At 45.5% G+C, this 18,516-nt stretch overlaps 1 protein-coding gene across 2 annotated transcripts in view; it reads left to right on the top strand.

The window, feature by feature from the left end:
• The window catches only part of dusp8a (dual specificity phosphatase 8a), a 187,179-nt gene extending 169,116 nt beyond the window's left edge, over positions 1-18,063 (top strand). The window contains exons 3-6 of one of the 2 annotated variants that reach the window (XM_067993692.1): positions 3,633-3,799; positions 9,035-9,194; positions 9,744-9,867; positions 11,302-18,063. In XM_067993692.1, coding sequence (XP_067849793.1) covers positions 3,633-3,799; positions 9,035-9,194; positions 9,744-9,867; positions 11,302-12,481 — 1,631 coding nt within the window. In that variant the 3' untranslated portion in view covers positions 12,482-18,063. The remainder of the gene's footprint in view (positions 1-3,632; positions 3,800-9,034; positions 9,195-9,743; positions 9,868-11,301) is intronic. The other variant, XM_067993693.1, reaches the window with a different exon arrangement.
• Positions 18,064-18,516: the final 453 nt, after the last annotated feature.

Below are 18,516 nucleotides of genomic sequence, written 5' to 3'. Positions count from 1 at the left end.
CTCAGCTCAATGGCAAGACTCCCTATCCGCACACAATGTAAACTTCACCATCTCCCTAGTGGATGAGCTTTGTTTTCCGATCCCTTTACCCTGCACCAACTCTGGACTGTCGGATGTTGTAATGAAGCAACAAGTAGAAAATACTGTTGGTTGTGCAGTAGGTCAGTGATAGCAATCTTGCCTCTTGGGTCAGAAGGTTCTGGGTCCATAGCTGCACCCTCAGAGACCCAAGCACGTGATCCAGTGAATTTATGAGGGAGTGCTGCACTGTCAGAGGTGCCATCTTTTTGCATTTAGTTGTTCAGCTGACGCGCCGCCTGCCTGCTCAGGTCGATGTAAAAGATTTCCATGACACTATTCAAAGAGGAGCAGCATGTTCTCTCAGTGTCCCTGCCTACATTCATCCCTCAATCACCACCGCTAAAGCAGATCATCTGGTCATCATCTTATTGCTGTTTATAGGACCTTGCTGTGTGCAAATTGGCTGCCATGTTTCCTATATTCCAGCACTTCAAAAGTACTTCATTGTCTGTAAAGCGCTTTGGGGCGTCCTGAGGTTGTGAAAAGCGCGATATAAATGAAAGTTCTCTCCTTTAGCTGAACCGGTGCTTTTGTATTGCACGATTGCCGCCGGGTACACAAAGTGCAATCTTTGGCTCAGCCAAAGTAAGACCAAGACTGGTAGCCCAGAAGATATATTAAAAAGGGGCCTTCCTGGCCACTGAGGCAGTCTGGGGCAGCTTTACATTTGACTTGTAGCCGGCTGTGTGAAACCCGCTCTTCAGGAACCAGGCGGCACTAGTGCAGATCTCACACAGTACAGAATTCAGCACCTGAAAGAGAAGGACATGTTTAGGTTTTGGGTGGGACCCTTGATCCGAACTGTTCTGTTGAGGTGTCCCACCCTATCTATCTCTCTCAGATGCTAACTTCATATTGGCTGCATTTTCAGTTCTATGTCAGTGGTCCCACAGTCACTGTTTTGTTTTTCTTTTTATGGTTTACTGTAAAAGGGGCTGTTTTTCTGTAGCCAATTTAATTTACTGTTAAGAACCGTTCACTGCAGTTGATGGCACAGCAGCGCAGATATTTATCTTCTGAAGACGCATGTGATAAAGGGTAGAGTTGGCGATGGCTTCCTGCCTGAATTTTCCTCTCCCTGTGCTGCTTTCACTAATGCTCAGGGCATCCTGTTTATTGCTCGACATCTTTTGACCTTTCTTTGCCTGGTTGTCTGGTTTTCCTGACAACTAGACACAAATAAAGCCTTTCGTTTATATTGCACTATTCACAACCTCAGGATGTCCTAAAGAGCTTTACAGCCAATTAAGAAACTTTTGAAGTGTGGTCGTTGTTGTAATGTAGGAAACGCGGCAGCCAATTTGGGCACAGCAAACTGCCACAAACTACAATGTTGGTTGAGGGATAAATATTGTGCAGGACAATGGGGATAAATCCCCTGCTCATCTTTGAAATAGTGCCATGGGATCTTTTACATTCACCTGAGAGGGCAGACGGGGGCCACAGTTTAAAGTCTCAACCAAAAGGCGGCACCTCCAACAGTGCAGCACTCTCCCAGTACTGCACTGGAGTGGGACTTGAACCCATGACTTTCTGACCCAGAGGCGAGAGTGCGACCCACTGAGTGGGTGAACTTGAAATGTCATTGTTGCAAACTCGTGGGGACCACCGTGGTAAAGTGCCTGATCAGGGTTCAGTTTGTCAGTCTTTCTGCTCCTTTCTGACTGAAGGACATGCAGTTCAGATCAGGAACAGAAAACTGTCATCATAATAGAGAGCTTTCTAATAACAGTTGATGTCATGGATTACACAGTTGTAATTCATGGCCAGGTTGCTCTGAGTTATCTTTAAACTCTGAAAGGAATACTTTTTATACTCCTTTTTTTATCACATTTGGTACAGATGTGCTTCATTTTAAATAAGCTGCACTTTCCTAAACTGAAAAAATGGTTTGCTTTTCAGATGTTTCAAGATGATTCAGAAATAAAAGCTGGTCTTAACCTCATTGCAGACTTCTTTTGCAAGTACTTATCTTCTAATATAGTTGCATTAATATTTCAGTGGCCTTTTAACTTTGGCAATTATTAACACCGAAAATTGTAAAATGACCGGGTTCCAGTTCAGTACATGCTGTTGGCTTCAGTTTGTACCTGTTCAGTTTCACCAGCTCATTTGACTACCACACAGCAGTTCCCGAGTGCGGGTATCAACACAATGAAATTGTTCTGTTTTGAGGGGGGCGGTGGGGGGAGTTCTTCAGTCTGTGCCGAGCGGTTCTCATGAGTCATTACAAGTTGTGTAAATTTACTCAGTGTAGCAGGAAAGATTGAATCACTCTCGAGTGAAGCTGTGGTCATGTGGGTTCAACTGCTAGTTTTTGCATAACGTCATTTGGCTCTGCACACCTGAGAGAGGCTGTCGCATGGGAGTCGCTGATCTGCAGTCACACACACATTGTGTGGCTTTCTCGAGTGCCTTCTGCTCGTTTACGATGTAGTTCTTCCTCTCTCAGCAAGTGGAGACAGGTAGGTAGCCTATTCTGAGGGGCCCTGAGAGGCTGCATTTGCTCATGGCCACCAAACTGTGTCTTGTCCGCTTTTCTTACTGACCTGTGATTCTTTTCTTTCATTGCTTCCCCGCCATCGATATCTTCCTGGGCAGTAAAAGAAAGTTGCAGTTGTTACATTTTAACAATTTTTTTATTAGCTGGAAGGTCCCAGATCCGATTCCTGGACCATGATCTTAGCTGGGATGGTAGTAAGGGTGATATAGTTGGCCTCGGTGCCCTTGGGTGAGGAAGGGGTGGGGGTGGGGGGGGGAGGAATCAGCCAGGATTGGTGCTTCTGGTCGCTATCTAATGATTGGTGCAGGAAAGTGTGTATGAGGGGGCAGGGGTGGGGATGGACGTCTGACGAGGATAAGATCAGGCTTGGGTTGTGAGATCCCCTCCTGTATAGCTTCCCTGTCTCGGCCCACACAAGAAGCAGGTCCACTTGGCCATTGTAGAGGACGACAGTCTGTAGAAACACACTTCAGTGCGAGTCGGTGTCTTAAGGGACTCCAAGTGAAGTGTGCTCTCTTTTTTCTCATCGTGACACGTGCCGTGCCTCCTCAGTGCTGCCTGGTGACTGAAGGTGCTTTGGGACGAACCAAATTCTAAAACAGATTGCCGGGGGGGGGGGGGTTTGTGGAGTTGAACGGCATAACTGAGAGAACAAGCCCCACATCCTTCCACCCTGCTCCAGCAAGACACAGTCTCAATGTAGTTAAGCAAATGCAGCATCTTCCTTTCCTGCGTGGGCTTTGGGTTGTCACACAGTGAGGACACTGTAGTGTTCGTTCGAGGTTTTGCAATCCATGAAGTAAAAGCTCACGGAATCAGGCGTGTTGCGAATTGGCAAAACTCCTCTGTAGCTCAGAACTTCTGTCACAAAGCAGTCTGAATTGAAGTGAATTGCTTTTCACTTGTCGAGCCTGGTCCTAGCCTAGTTAAATTAAACTGACCAGACCGTGCTTTGGACCTGTGTTTGTTATAGGTTATTGTGAGCCAGACAAACATAAGGTAGTATGAGGTAACAATGGAATCATGTTTGTTTTTCTTCGTCTTCCAGGGGGATTTGCAGCATTTTCATCCTGTTTCCCAGGCCTATGTGAGGGCAAGCCTACTACTATCCTGCCAATGAGCATCTCTCAGCCATGCCTACCTGTCGCCAACATCGGTCCGACTCGAATCCTTCAACATTTGTACTTGGGGTCGCAGAAAGACGTGCTAAATAAGGTATATTTACATTTCTAATAGCTGGAACAAATTGGACTTTTGGGCGAGTTATCTGTAAGCTCTGGATTTCCCTCCCTAAACCACACCACCTCTCTCTCCTCCTTTAAGTCGCTTCTTAAAACCTATCTCTTTGACCAAGCTTTTGGCCACCTGTCCTAATATCTCCTTATGTGGCTCGGTGTCAAATTCTGTCTGATAATGCTCCTGTGAAGCGCCTTGGGATGTTTTGCTACCTTAAAGGCGAGATATAAATACAGGTTGTTGTTCATAAAATCTTACAGCACAGAAGGAGGCCATTCAGCCCAACATGCCTGTGCCGGCTCTTTGAAAGAGCTATCCAATTAGTCCCATTCCCCCTGCTCTTTCCCCATAGCCCTGTTGTTTCATACTGGTAGTTGGAGAGCTGCAGTTACACTTCCACGTACCATTGCCAATGTAAACTGTCTGAATTCTGTGCTCTGTGACCCAGTGAGTTTACATTACAGCATGATCAGTTCAGAGGTCACACCACATCCACAGCAGGTCTGATTTCAGCAGACGTTCAGTTTGCTTCAGGCTCTGTTTTTCAGTATGAGTGGGGTGTAAATCACCTCTCAGCAGCTCTTTTTAGCATCTGGTAATCTTGTTTTAACACACCATATGATGATTTATCTTCCCTTTGTATTCTTGATAATGACTTAACTGCTTGGTAATTATAGCCATCACTTTGCCAGTACATGGTCATTAATTCCCCTGTGCACACAGACAGTGCAACACTGCAATGGCCATTATGGCTTTCACACCTTAGAGCTTATGCAGAAGATCATTTCCTGCCCACAGAATGGGAAAGGGTGTGCTGAAACTAGCTACAAAAGGAAGGACACACCTGGCTGCATTTAAGAGGGCTTCCGACATGTATGTATGGAGCAGTCAGATGTAGGTTTGCCCCCGTGATTTCACCTGAACTCAACCGTGTAAATAAGATGGCACCAAATGAGGCTCAGCACTTTTCCCACATGGAGAGGGAAAGAAGATCATTCCAGACCTAGAGTTACCAGAGCCTTAGGCATAAGCCCGGTTACGGTACATGCTACTGGGAGACTTAGCAAGCGGGAAACAGGGAGAAAACAAATATGTCACAAAACAAAAGAAGCATCTGTGATTTTAAAAGAAATCTGAAAGAAAAATGGGAAATGTTGAAATACAGAGCAAGCCAGTCGGCATCTGAAAAGGGAAAAAGGCATTTTGGACGGAGACCTTTCGTTAGAACCTGATGTCGGAGAAGCTGAATGTATGCTGTAAAATTCCAATTTGGAAATTGCACAAAACCCAGTGTTCTCTGAGCAGAGGAATTGTAACTCAGTTGGTTTGCTTTAGAGCAGAGTGGGGGTGGCAAGCCACCCAGCTTTTCATGGAATCATAGAAAGGTTACAGCATGGAAGGAGGCCATTTGGCCCATCGAGTCCACACCGGCTCTATGCAAGAGCAATCCAGCTAGTCCCACTCACCCACCCTATTCCCATAGCGCTGCAAATTTTTCCTCTCAAGTACTTATCCAGTTCCCTTTTGAAGGCCATGATTGAATCTGCCTCCACCATCCCCTCGAGCAGTGTATTCCAGATCCTAACCACTCGCTGTGTAAAAAAGTTTTTCCTCATGTCACCTTTGGTTCTTTTGCCAATCACCTTAAATCTATGTCCTCTGGCTCTTGACCATTCCGCCAATGGGAAGAGTTGCTCTCTATTTATTCTGTCTAGACCCTTCATGATTTTGAATACCTCTATCAAATCTCCTCTCAACTTTCTCTGATCCAAGGAGAACAACCCCAGCTTCTCCAGTCTACCCACGTAACTGAAGTCCCTCATCCCTGGAATCATTCTAGTAAATCTTTTCTGCATCCTTTCTAAAGCTTTCACATCTTTCCAAAAGTGCGGTGCCGAGAACTGGATACAATACTCCAGTTGTGGTCAAACCAGTGTTTCATAAAGGTTCATTATGACTTCCTTGCTTTTGTACTCTACGCCTCTATTTATAAAGCCCAGGATCCCGTATGCTTTTTTAACCGCTTTCCAAACCTGCTCTGCCACTTTCAACAATTTGTCCACATATACCCCCAGATCTCTCTGTTCCTGTACCCCTTTTAGAATTGTGCCCTCTAGTTTATATTGCCTCTCCTCGTTCTTCCTACCAAAATGTATCACTTTGCATTTATCTGCGTTAAATTTCTTCTGCCACATGTCCGCCCAATCCACCAGCCTGTCTATATCCTCTTGAAGTCTATCACTATCCTCCTCACTGTTCACTACACTTCCAAGTTTTGTGTCATCTGCAGATTTGGAAATTGTGCCCTATACACCAGTCCAAGTCATTAATATATATCAAGAAAAGCAGTGGTCCTAGTACCGACCCCTGGGAAACACCACTGTATACCTCCCTCCAGTCCGAGAAACAACCTTTCTACTCACTGCTTCCTGCAACTTAGCCAATTTTGTATCCATGCTACCACTGCCCCCTTTATTCCATGGGCTTCAATCTTGATGATAATGCGGCACTTTATCAAACACCTTTTGAAAGTCCACATACACCACTTCAGCTGCATTGCCCTCATCAACCCTCTCTGTTACCTTATCACAAAACTCTATCATGTTAGTTAAACACGATTTCCCTTTAACAAATCCATGCTGGCTTTCCTTAATCAATCCACACTTGTCCAAGTGACTGCTAATTCTGTCCTGGATTATCGTTTCTGAAAGTTTCCCCACTACCGAGGTTAAACTGACTGGTCTGTAGTTGCTGGGTTTATCCTTACACCCTTTTTTGAACAAGGGTGTAACATTTGCAATTCTCCAGTCCTCTGGCACCACCCCCGTACCTACGGGTGATTGGAAGATTATGGCCAGTACCTCTGCAATTTCCACCCTTGCTTCCCTCAGCAACCTAGGATGCATCCCATCCGGACTGGGTGACTTATCTACTTTAAGTACAGCTAGCCTTTCTAGTACCTCCTCTTTATTAGTTATTAGGCCATCCAATATCTCAACTGCATCTTCCTTTACCAAGACTCTGGCAGCATCTTCTTCCTTGGTAAACTCAGATGCAAAGTACTCATCTAATACCTTGGCCATGCCCTCTGTCTCCATGAGTAGATCTCCTTTTTGGCCCCTGATCGGCCCCACCCCTCCTCTTACTACCCATTTACTGTTTACATGCCTATAGAAGACTTTTGGACTCCCTTTTAAGTTTGCCTCCAGTCTGTTCTCATACTCTCTCTTTGCCCCTCATTTCCTTTTTCACTTCCCCTCTGAACTTTCTATATTCTGCCTGGTTCTCACTTGTGTTATCAACCTGACATCTGTCATGCGCCCCCTTTTTTCTGCTTCATCTTACTCTCTATCTCTTTCGTCATCCAGGGAGCTCTGGTTTTAGTTGCCCTACCTTTCTCTCTCATGGGAATGTACCTAGACTGTACCTGAACCATCTCCTCCTTAAAGGCCGCCCACTGTTTAATTACAGCTTTGCCTGTCAATCTTTGATTCCAATTTACCCGGGCCAGATCAGTTCTCATCCCACTGAAATTGGCCCTACTCCAATTGAGCATTTTTACTTTAGAGTGGTCCATGTCCTTTTCCATAGCTATTCTAAACCATATGATACTATGATCACTGTTCCCTAAATGTTCCCCCACTGATACTTGCTCCACTTGGCCCGCCTCATTCCCCAGAACCAAGTCCATCAATGCCTCCTTCCTCATTGGGCCGGAAACGTACTGGTCATGAAAGTTCTCCTGAACACACTTCAAAAATTCCTCCTCCTCTTTGTCCCTTTACACTATTACTATCCCAGTCTATATTAGGATAGTTCACGTCCCCCATTATCACTACTCTATGGCTTTTGCACCTCTCTGTAATTTCCCTGCAAATTTTCTCCTCTTTCTCCTTTCCACTAGTTGGTGGCCTATAGAATACACCCAGTAGTGTAATGGCACCTCTATTGTTTGTTAACTCTAACCAAATAGATTTGGTCCTTGACCCCTCCAGGACATCCTCTCTCTCCAGCACTGCAATATTCTCCTTAATCAATACTGCCATCGCCCCCCGCCGACTCCTTTTTTTCCTTCCCTATCTTTCCTGAACACCTTGTATCCAGGGATATTTAGTACCCAATCCTGCCCTTTTTTGAGTCAGGTCTCCATTATCGCCTCACCATCATATTCCCATGTGGCTATTTGCGCCTGCAGCTCACCAACCTTATTTAACACGCTTTGTACGTTTACACACATGCACTGTAAACCTATCTTAGACTTTCTTGTACTCTCTCCTAGTCTGTTCCCATCTACTACCGTACTATTCCTTACTCTAGTGCTATCTTTCTCTCCCAATCCTTTGTGCACCTTCTTTCTCCTTTCCAAGGCTACATCCTGGTGCCCACCCCCCTGCCAAATTAGTTTTGAACTGACAGTCTGGTTTCAGGGGTGGTCACCTAGTAATTTTCACAATCATAAAAAACAGATAGCGATGGTCTGGTTCTCAGTTGCTACAGTTAAGAAAAAAACATGAGCCAGGAATTTTCTTGAAGCTGTTTCCACTCTGCTGCCGTAACTTTGCCGGAATTACATAGAATCTACAGCACAGAAACAGGCCATTCGGCCCAACTAGCCTATGCCAGTGATTATACCGCACACAGCCTCCTCCATTCTAATTACCTCTTCCCACACTGCCCCATATCCCTCTATTCCCTTCTCCCTCATGGATGTATCAAGCCTCCCCTTAAATATGCATCATTGCTCTCCGCTTTAACCACTCCATGTGACATTCCACATTCTCACCCCTCCCTATGTGACGAAATTCCTCCTAAATTCTTTATTTAGTCTGTTGGTGGCTATCTTATATTTATGCCCCCTTGTTCTGGACTTACCAACAGGTGGAAACGGCTTCTCCACATCCACCCTATCGAGCCCCTTCATATTCCGTTTACAATTGCAAGTTACAGCAGTGGAGCGGGAGAAGCTCCGAGGTCATTCCTGTCTACGGTATGAGTGTGAGGGTGGGGACAAGTGCGTGTGTGTGAATGGGGTTTTTAAATGTCCCATCCCTTCTGGCTTTGGGCTGGGCAAAAGATGGTGCTGTAGCTAATAGCTTTCAAATTTCACCATTAAAAACATTACCTCAAAAATTCTAGAAATGGGTTTGGAATGAGTTATGTTTTATCACTGATGTTATACCTGTATATTTATCTGTAATTATTTTTCTCTTGCAGGACTTAATGGTACAGAATGGAATCACATACGTTCTTAATGCCAGCAACTCTTGTCCCAAGCCAGACTTCATCTCAGAGAGTCATTTCATGCGCATTCCAGTCAATGACAACTACTGCGAGAAGCTTCTGCCCTGGTTGGATGAATCTGTGGAATTCATAGGTAATACACGCAGGTGTGCTTTCAGCATTATTTAGGTGCCACTAGTCGCTGTAGAGGGGTGTGACAGCTTTGGGACACCAACTCTCAGCACAATGCAGGGAACTGTACCTCAACGTGAACCACCTTAGAAAAGGAGGGGATGAATATAGAAAAAGAAATTGTGTGTGTGTGTGTGTGTGTGTGTGTGTATAATCAGCCCATTGGGAAACACATCCTGAAATGTCTGCTCTAGCCATCCATCCTGCACAATGCTCCAAGCCTGGACAGATATGGTAGAGAACCCACTGACTCTGTTACCATGTGATATGTAACTAGGAAGATGGGGCCAACGGGGCAGTAGAAGTGCAGCTCCAGTCTCCTCCCTTGGCTCGGCTCAGCTCAGCTCTATGGCTTTGATCCTGGCGTGAGAGAAATTGCTTTATGTGATATTTCTTCTTACCGTTCACGTGCAGTTTCAGGTTTCGCATGGTTAGGGGGTAGAATGGTCGTATTGAGTGTAGGAAGGAAACTGGCACAATCCACTCAAAACTGTTCTCTGCTTCCCCTTAGACAAAGCGAAGGTCGCCAACTGCCGAGTGCTTGTTCACTGTTTGGCTGGGATCTCTCGATCGGCTACAGTCGCCATCGCCTACATCATGAAGACCATGGGTCTGTCCTCAGATGATGCTTACAGGTAAATGTTACCAGACCTGCACTGCAAACCTTGTGGCTTGAGCTGGAGCAGGTTCTATTGATTTTGATCACTTCCAGGATGCAATCTTTGTGTTTTTTTCCTCCCTCCCGTTGGTGCTTTTGAGATGTGCTTCACTCCATTCCAACCTCTCCAAAATACGACTCCACCAAAATGTTGTTCAGTTTTGAACTATTCAGGAGAGGTAAAAGCATTGGAGGAGGGACAAAATACACAGAAATTCAACACGGAAACAGGCCACTCGGCCCGACCAGTCTGTGTCGGCGTTTACCCTCCCTGCGACAAATATTTCTAAACACCTTTACCCACCCTGTTCTCAAGTGCCTTCAATCCCTTGTCTTTCATCCACCCTCCAGTCTAATCTTGAATATTAACATAGTTTCTGCCTCAACCACTAACCCTGGAAGTGAATTCCACAGCCCTACACTCCGATGAACGCTCAGCCCCACTGTTTGATGTCTTGATGGTGCCGTACGGATTGAATATGGGCGAATGATGGAGAATTTCAGGAACTGAAAACCTATTGCAGGAAAGATCATGGGCTGAATTCATTGGTCCATGATGTTCTTTCCAAAGAGGGCTCTCTCATATCCCACTGCTTCACATAACCACAATTTTATGGACCCAAGCTCCTTGATATAAATTACAGTACGTTATAAGATGGTTTGATGGTTCTTCCTAGAGGATTTGCTATTATGATGTGCACATTGCATGTTACTTAGTTTAGATGAAACAGCTTGATCAAATAAATGCAACAGCAGTACTGACTGTATATATGAGTGTGACTGAGAGAGAGAGAGAGAGAGAGAGACAGGGCAGCCGATGTGATCATGATTGCACTGGTGACTTCGTGTTGTCAGTATCAGGGCTGTTTACATTGGTACTGACTCCGTACGTGTGTGTGTGTGTGTGTGTGTCTATGTTAAGCTGCACTTATATCGTGCAAAGACCTGTATAAGTCGTGCTGGTTCCCAACGCATGGGTTTTGTGCAACTCATTGCAACCCGACAGTAAACTTGCGGGGAAGCCCTAAAGTCAACATGTTTGCTTTCAGGCTGTAGCTGGCAGTGGGATAACTGCGCGTGGGGAGAACGAGTCTTGTGCAATATAAAAACAGCTGGAGAGAGAGGGGTTAATTTTGACTAATGGACACACAATTTGCTATAGGTTTTTAGTAATAACTGTGTAACCATGTGAAATCTTCTGATGCAATGAAAAGGATGGAAGAAGCTACTTGGAAATGTTTCATTGCATCTTGATAAGTGAATAGAAATATGAGAAAATGACTATGTGACCTGTTGCTGCCGACTATTCTAAAGTGTCTGGGTGGCGGCTTTACTGAATTCAGTTTCTATGCTGAACACACTAGTGCTTGACTGAAAGCAGCAGCTTAGCGTCTTTGTGTTCTTATTAAAGGTTTGTCAAGGATCGAAGGCCGTCAATATCTCCCAATTTCAACTTCATGGGGCAGCTGCTGGAGTACGAGAAGAACCTGAAGCCTCTGAAGGTCCGGTCCCTGAGCTCCCTGAAGCCTCAGGCAGACAGGCCGGAGGAGGAAGCCGCCAAGGAGGTGACTGACGTCTGCAGAGGCCGCTGGGAAAGGACGTGTCCTGTCTCCTTGGCCTCCGAGACGACAGGGCAAGCTGTGAACCAGCAGTGCATCAGTGATTCGGAGAGCAGCGGAACGGATTGTAAAAACGCATCGCACATCATCTTGCAACAGGGCCTCAACGGCCTACATCTATCCACGGAGCGGATTCAGGACACTAATCGCCTCAAGCGCTCTTTCTCACTGGACATCAAGTCTGCCTACACGCCGAACGCCAGCTTCAATTTTAGCAAAGCCACCACGCCGATGGATTCCGACGGCATCCCAAAGCTTTGTAAACTGGAGGTCAAAGTGGGCAGCCCCACCTTCGAGCAGTACTCTCCGGGCCTGGACAGCCCAGACAAGCCCGTGGGATCTGACTTCAGCTCCGAATCGAAAGCTCGGCAGAGGCGCAAGCCAAAGCACAACGGTACTCTCTCGAACTCGTCCAGCTCTCCAGTGCACCCCTTAAGTTTAAACTTAACCAGGACCGGCATGCCCTGCCCAATCCACAAGGGCAACAGCGCGGAGGACAACTTGAAACAGGCGCTGCTGCTCAATATTCCGAGCGCCCAGCAGCTCCCCTTGGGGAACAATGGCATTAACCGGTGGGGGAAGCATTCAGAACTGGTACAGCCCCCTGCCCCAACAACCCCCTCCGTCAACACTCCATGGTACTTCAGCACAGACACCCAGTCCAGTCACATGGGGGGAGGGGCCAACCTCTTTAGCAGTGGCGCCCCTTCGTACACCTCCTTCGGCTGCAACGCCACGCCAAACGGCTGCGAGCAGTACGGGGCGGTCCGACTGCGCGAGAAGCAGCCCGAGCCAAGGGACACTAGGAGGAGCTGGCACGAGGAGGGCGCCATTGAGAAACAGTTCAAGAGGCGGAGCTGCCAGATGGAGTTCGAGGACGGCATGTCAGAGAGCAGGTCGAGGGAGGACCTGGGGAAAATAGGCAAACAGTCCAGCTTTTCCGGCAGTATGGAGATCATTGAGGTGTCGTGACAGCGCTGGGAATTGCTACTTTTACTGGGCGAAGAGGAGGAACTGTGGTTATTTATTGTCTGAAAGTAGACAATTGGGAAGCTGCGGACTTCATCTTTTTAAAAAATGTTTTTCTCTCTCATGATACAGAAAGTGGGTTGATGCTTCACTTGAGACTTGTCTTGAACGTTTTTAGAAAAGCTAATTTATTTCTCCACACACATTCTGGCAATGGTGAAAGACGAGGGAACTGGCCACCCCGTTTCAAGTTGTACAGTGCGGTATTTAAGTACTTCAAGCAATACTCAAAAAAGAAAGTCTGGTTTTATCTTATTAATTATATATTTTTTGTGTTTTATGTTTCCTTTGTTCTCGCATCATACCCTGGTCTGCACAGGACTGCTGCCTGAGAAGGCCATTTATTGCACTTTGTCCTTCCTTGTACGTGACTGAGCCAGTTGAAATGTAGACTGAGACACTAAAGGCTGGAAAAAGTACCTTCTATGAGATAACCTGTATGAACCGATTGCGAATGGATGCAGACATTAATATAATGTAAATAGTGGTGTATCTATTATTATGGCTGATTTAAATGTTTTTAAATAGTTTAAAGATATCCTGGCTGCTTGATGCAAATACCTCAGGTTTGAATAAACGTAAAAATTAAAAAAGGCTTTTTCTTTTCACCCCTCCCTCCCCCACCTTGTTTGTGAAATGAACACGAGCTGCAACCACAATACAAAAGAAAACAACAACAAAAAAAAATCTCAGGTTTTCAAACTGATTGATTTACGGGGATTCGCGCATTTCTGGGGGTGGGAACGAGTCTGGGAGAGCCTGAAACGCTCTTTCTCACTGGACGTCAAGTCTGCTCGCCGAATGCCAGTTGCACATGTCTGTTGCATCCGCCGCAAATGTGCAGCGATGCAATTGCGACACATTCCTCCCCCGCCTCGCACGATTGCGACGCATTCCTTTCCCCCCCCCCGACGATTGGGAGACGACGCAATTCATGGCGATCACGTCACTGCGACACATGCCAATAACCACCTGTTGGAAGGCCGTTCTGGTGACCTCCCAACAGAGAAGCTGCCCCACCTCGGGAGCTGCATGTTATATTTTTTTCTCCTCTCTGCCACATTGCTCGTCCCCTAAACACCTTAGCATCTAGATGGGTGAGAGCTTATTATAAACACGCAAAGAAACAAATCACTTCTGGTCCAGGCTGGCTGCAGGAGGAGCTGGAGTTTTCAATGTAATTTGTTTCTAACTGAGCAATGCTGGTCAGATGCTTGGTGATTGCATTGCTGAAGGATTGAAGGCCGTGCTCAGAGATAAATGTTTCGGTGATATTTTTATCTGGCTTTGCTGCCTCACTGCAAAAAAAAAAGCATCATAGTTATTTATATTTTAGATTTCGCTGTTTGGAAAAAAAAAAATCAGTTTGCTGTCTTTTCTTTTTAAATTCATTCTCAGGATGTGGGCGTCGCTGGCAAGGCCGGCATTTAATGCCCATCCCTAGTTAATCCCCGAGAAGGTGGTGGTGAGCCTTCTTGGACTGCTGCAGTGTAGCGGTTTGAGATAACTGACTGGCTCACAGAGGGTAGTTAAAGAGTCAAACATGTTGGTGTGGGACTGGGCCAGACCGGGTAAGGACGGCAGGTTTCCTTCCCTAAAGCACATTAGTGAACCAGTTGGGTTTATACGACAATCTGACTACTTCAAGGTCACTTTTACTGGTACCAGCTTTTTATTTGCAGATTTTTTTTTTTAACTATTCCATTTCTCAGGGTGGAATTTAAACTTTAGTTCTCTGAAACTCCCTCCCTCAACACCTCCACCTCACCGCTTCCTTTTCTGTTTTCAAAGACCCTTTCCTTCGATGGTCTCTTTGTCCCCGTTCCCCCCGCCGACCCCTCTCTTTTCCTGGTCTGCCACTGTCGCCCACTGCCCTGTAAAGATGTCAGAGACATAGGTCCGTGTCTGTTGTGTATAATTCCACGACCAACCTGTTGGCTATTTAAACATTGGGGAAAATGATTGCCACTTTAATGGCTTGTTATCGGTGGAAGAAGGGGTTTTATCATCACTCCTCCCTCCTTTGTCCAGCACGGTTTGAGCGGTGGATCTTTCCGCAGAGGCTCCCAGTGTTACTCCTACAGTTATCCTGCCAGGCATCAAGGGACACTCCCATCTGACAACCTTCCCATCTTTCCACACGTGCTCCCACCCCCACAGGGAAACTCATATGGGAATATCAGTCAATTCTGGGATCTGAAATTTGCCTTTCCTCTGCTCCAGCAGTTTGCCAATGAAAACAGTTCTGATTTAAAGAGATCCCACTACTCCGCCTGTGTTCAGAATAAACTCAGCTGCTGTTCATGAGCACTAAGTTATTCTTTGGCTGATTTGATGTTGCAATATTTGCTTAAAAGCTTTTTTTCAAGTGAGGGGATGAGTACGATGGCACTGAGCATCACCATGGTACTGCGGAATGGGGACTGTCGCAGGTTCGAGTCCCACTCTGCTCAGTTCTCAATTTGAGCTGCACCAAGTGGTAAAATAGCACGCAGAAGGGTAAAGGGTCTCCCTGCACAGGGTGGGGAGGGGGAGTCACAATCGAGCAGTCTCAGGTGCTTCCTGCTGGCTGGCTGTAAGGACACTGGTGGCAGCCTGGGAGCGGGATATTTATCCGCTTTCCCATTTACAGGCATCGGGGCTCGGAGGATGGGGGAGACTTACCCAAAAAATTAAAGAAAATGACAGTTCTTAACACCTGTTTAGTTGAGCATGTCAAACCCAGCATGAGCCGACACAAGTCACCTACGGTTACTGACCACAGATAAGGCAATCGGCTGGTTTAAATGAGTGAGGAGTAACCCCTGTTTTACGATAGCTCATTGCAGTAGATGAGTCAATGGGCTCATGTGGAATCTGTTGATGTTGGAGTTTGACTCTTATTGATAGGTATCACGGCTGCTGGTAACACAACTCTTGAATCCCATTTTCATCTCTGCTGTTAAATCAGGGTATTATCACACGAATGGAACAGTCATGTCTCACGGGTGCTATTCCGCTCCTTGTGTTATCCACCTGTCATTCTCACATTACAATTATGTTCTCATTTCCTCTTATCAGAAATAACGGTACCAAACAAAGTCTTAAAAAACATTTATTGTCTGTGCACCTTTTTGATCCCATCTGATTTACTGCGGTTGTTCAGGGCAAGCAGGAACATAGGAACAGGAGTAGGCCATTCAGCCCCTCGAGCCCGTTCCGTCATTCAATTAGATCATGGCTGATCTGAAGTAGAGTTCAACTTTGTTCATTTTTGCCAAAGGTTATACATTGTGAGGCTTCGAGATTTTAAGGCTAATTTCCTGCACTTTCCACCCCCCCCCCCCCCCCCCTTTCACTTGGGCGCTAATGAGACAAAGCGCACCCGAAGTGAGCCTCATCTAAAATGTCCTGACGCTCCCTGTAATTCTGGGATCAGGTCATTTGGTTGGCTTCCCAGCATTCCCCAGCACAGGCCCGGCTCTCGCCTGGAGCCCAGGCCCAGAATCAGGGACAAAACGAGCCTCTGCTTTAGGCCTGAGAGGCCTGCAAGAGTGGTAGTGGCTGCTGGCTGTGGGGCCTTTTGACTGCTGTCCAGAAATGGAAGTTAGAAGGCCTCCAGTGCTGCAGGTATTTTTCAGTACCTTCTGCAAAAAGAAGAACTTCTTCTGGGCTCCTTATTCTTGCTGCCTGCCCCTTATCAGATCCTCAAAGGCAGGTAAATGGAGTTAGGGTACAGATCAGCGATGATTCTAATTGAATGGCGGAACAGGCTGGAGGGGCTGAATGGCCTACTCCTGTTCCTATGTTCCAATCTGAGTAGGACTGGGTGCAGGGCCTAAGGCCTACTTCTTCTGGGTCTCCTCCTCATGGGTACCCACTGGCATTGGGGGAGGAGAATAAGGTGGAAGGTGATGTTACATCACTGCTACCTCACTTCCACGGGAAACCTAGAAATCCCAGGGCAACGAAAAGTGGGCAAAGACCTCAGGCCTCCGTTTCATATTTTCCTCTTATTTTTTTGCATGGGAACTGAATGGTCCCTGGCCCAAAGCAGAGGAAAATCACCCCAATTCTCTCAAAGTATTAACTAATTTATCTGCACGTAGAATATTAAAGGTCTGCTATCTTCATTTATAAAAGCAGAATTTGACAAACCTCACAATGATGGAAGAGTTTGAGAGGGTAAATAGTGAATTTAGTCGGTGAGTTGGTAAAGGGGGGCATAATTTAGGATTAATAATAAAAGAATAAAGGGGGAGCTTAGAAGAATTTTTTCCACTTTAAAGTGAATATTGGAGCGGAGGCATTTGCAGCGTTTAAGAGGGAATTGGATAAACACATGAAAAAGAAAATAGTAAAGGTCTTCGACACTATATGAGATTAGACCCAGATATCTGTGATGTGGACAAATGAGTGCTGCTTGACTCCATTCGTACCGAAATTTCTCTGATGCTGTATTTTTTTTTGGGGGGGGGGGGGGCGAGGGGAAGAATCACACGCTATCGTTGTCATGGTGACCTCACATGCCGATGACATGATGGATCGTTTCGCCGCAATTTACAGAAAATAAAAAGGGAAAATGTTTTCATTTAATGGGGATGCTTCTCCTTGAACTGTTGAGACAGTATATCCTTATTTCCGATCTAGGCAGTGTGCAGCCTTCTGGAGAATAATAATAAAAGAAGAATGATCTTGAGTTTGTCTCTCCGTTTGGTATTTATTTATTTGTCCCCTGGCCCGCTCAGTGGGGCCCTATTTTCTAGTTCTGTTCTAGAGTAAAACACCCATATTGTCGTTGTTTTAGAATGGAGCATTCGGTCCCAGTCAGTAACTTTCAAACCATCAATGCAAAGTCAATTCTGAATTCTCAGTGCAACTTCCCGCCCTCTTCACCTCCCCTTCCCCATTCCCCCAGCCATCCTTGTCCTTTTGAGGGAGGGAGAAGTATTTTTGAAAGGGGGGAGGTGGGGGTCAGTCACACTAGTGGACCAGATTATTTTGCCATGACGGAGTTCCTTTGAGAAACTGTTGAAAACTCCTGTTCTTATTGGGAAACGAAATGACTGACTTTGTATTGCTGTCCTCAATTTGAGGCCTTGCCCTGAACTGACCCCCGACTCCAGTTTATAAATTCCCTGAACACAGTGTTCCTGCAACTTATTTCTGCAACTTATTTCCCCCAACCAAAACTGGCTTGACTTTAAGAAGTACTGCAATTTCCTGTCATAATAAGCTATGGAGAGAGATACAAATCAGAAATATAAATAGTGTAGATTAAATATTTATTATAATGACATTTGATGCTTTTCCTTTGGTTGTTCCTTTTTGTTTTGATCTTACTTCAACCCTAGCTTTTTATTATATTTTTTTTGGTCTGTTGTGTATTGTAGCCTTTATCCTATGTGATTGATGCATCATTTTTGCTGGTCTTTTACATTGTGAAGTATTTGATATTGTTACCAAGTGTAATGAAGAAACTTCAATTTCTGTTACTAGCCCTATTTATTGAATGCTGTATTATGGTGCTTTTTTGTATTTGAACAGTGGTGTAATAAATAAATGGATAGACATTTTAATTTGGGGTTCTTTCATGTCGAGTATGTCAGTCTCCAGATAACTGTGTCTGCTGGGATTTATTCAAAGGAAATAGTTGGGAGCAGAGAGGTTCGACTGCTTGCTTCAGGGGCTGTGCGACCTTTGTTCAAATACTCCTGCCTTTCCACCTTTGGGATCTAGGGACTAATGTAGTCATTTTAACCTTTGGGATCTAGGGGCTAATATAGTCATTTTAACTTTTGGGATCTAGGGGCAAATGTAGTCATTTTAACCTTTGGGATCTAGGGGGCTAATGTAATCATTTTAACTTTTGGGATCTAGGGGCAAATGTAGTCATTTTAACCTTTGGGATCTAGGGGGCTAATGTAGACATTTTAACTGTTGGGATCTAGGGGCTAATGTAATTTTAACCTTTGGGATCTAGGAGTTAATGTAGCCAT

This window comes from Heptranchias perlo, chromosome 12, assembly GCF_035084215.1.
Source record: "Heptranchias perlo isolate sHepPer1 chromosome 12, sHepPer1.hap1, whole genome shotgun sequence".
In the NCBI taxonomy this organism is placed as follows: Eukaryota; Metazoa; Chordata; class Chondrichthyes; order Hexanchiformes; family Hexanchidae; genus Heptranchias; species Heptranchias perlo.
This window is presented reverse-complemented; position numbering and strand designations above follow the sequence as displayed.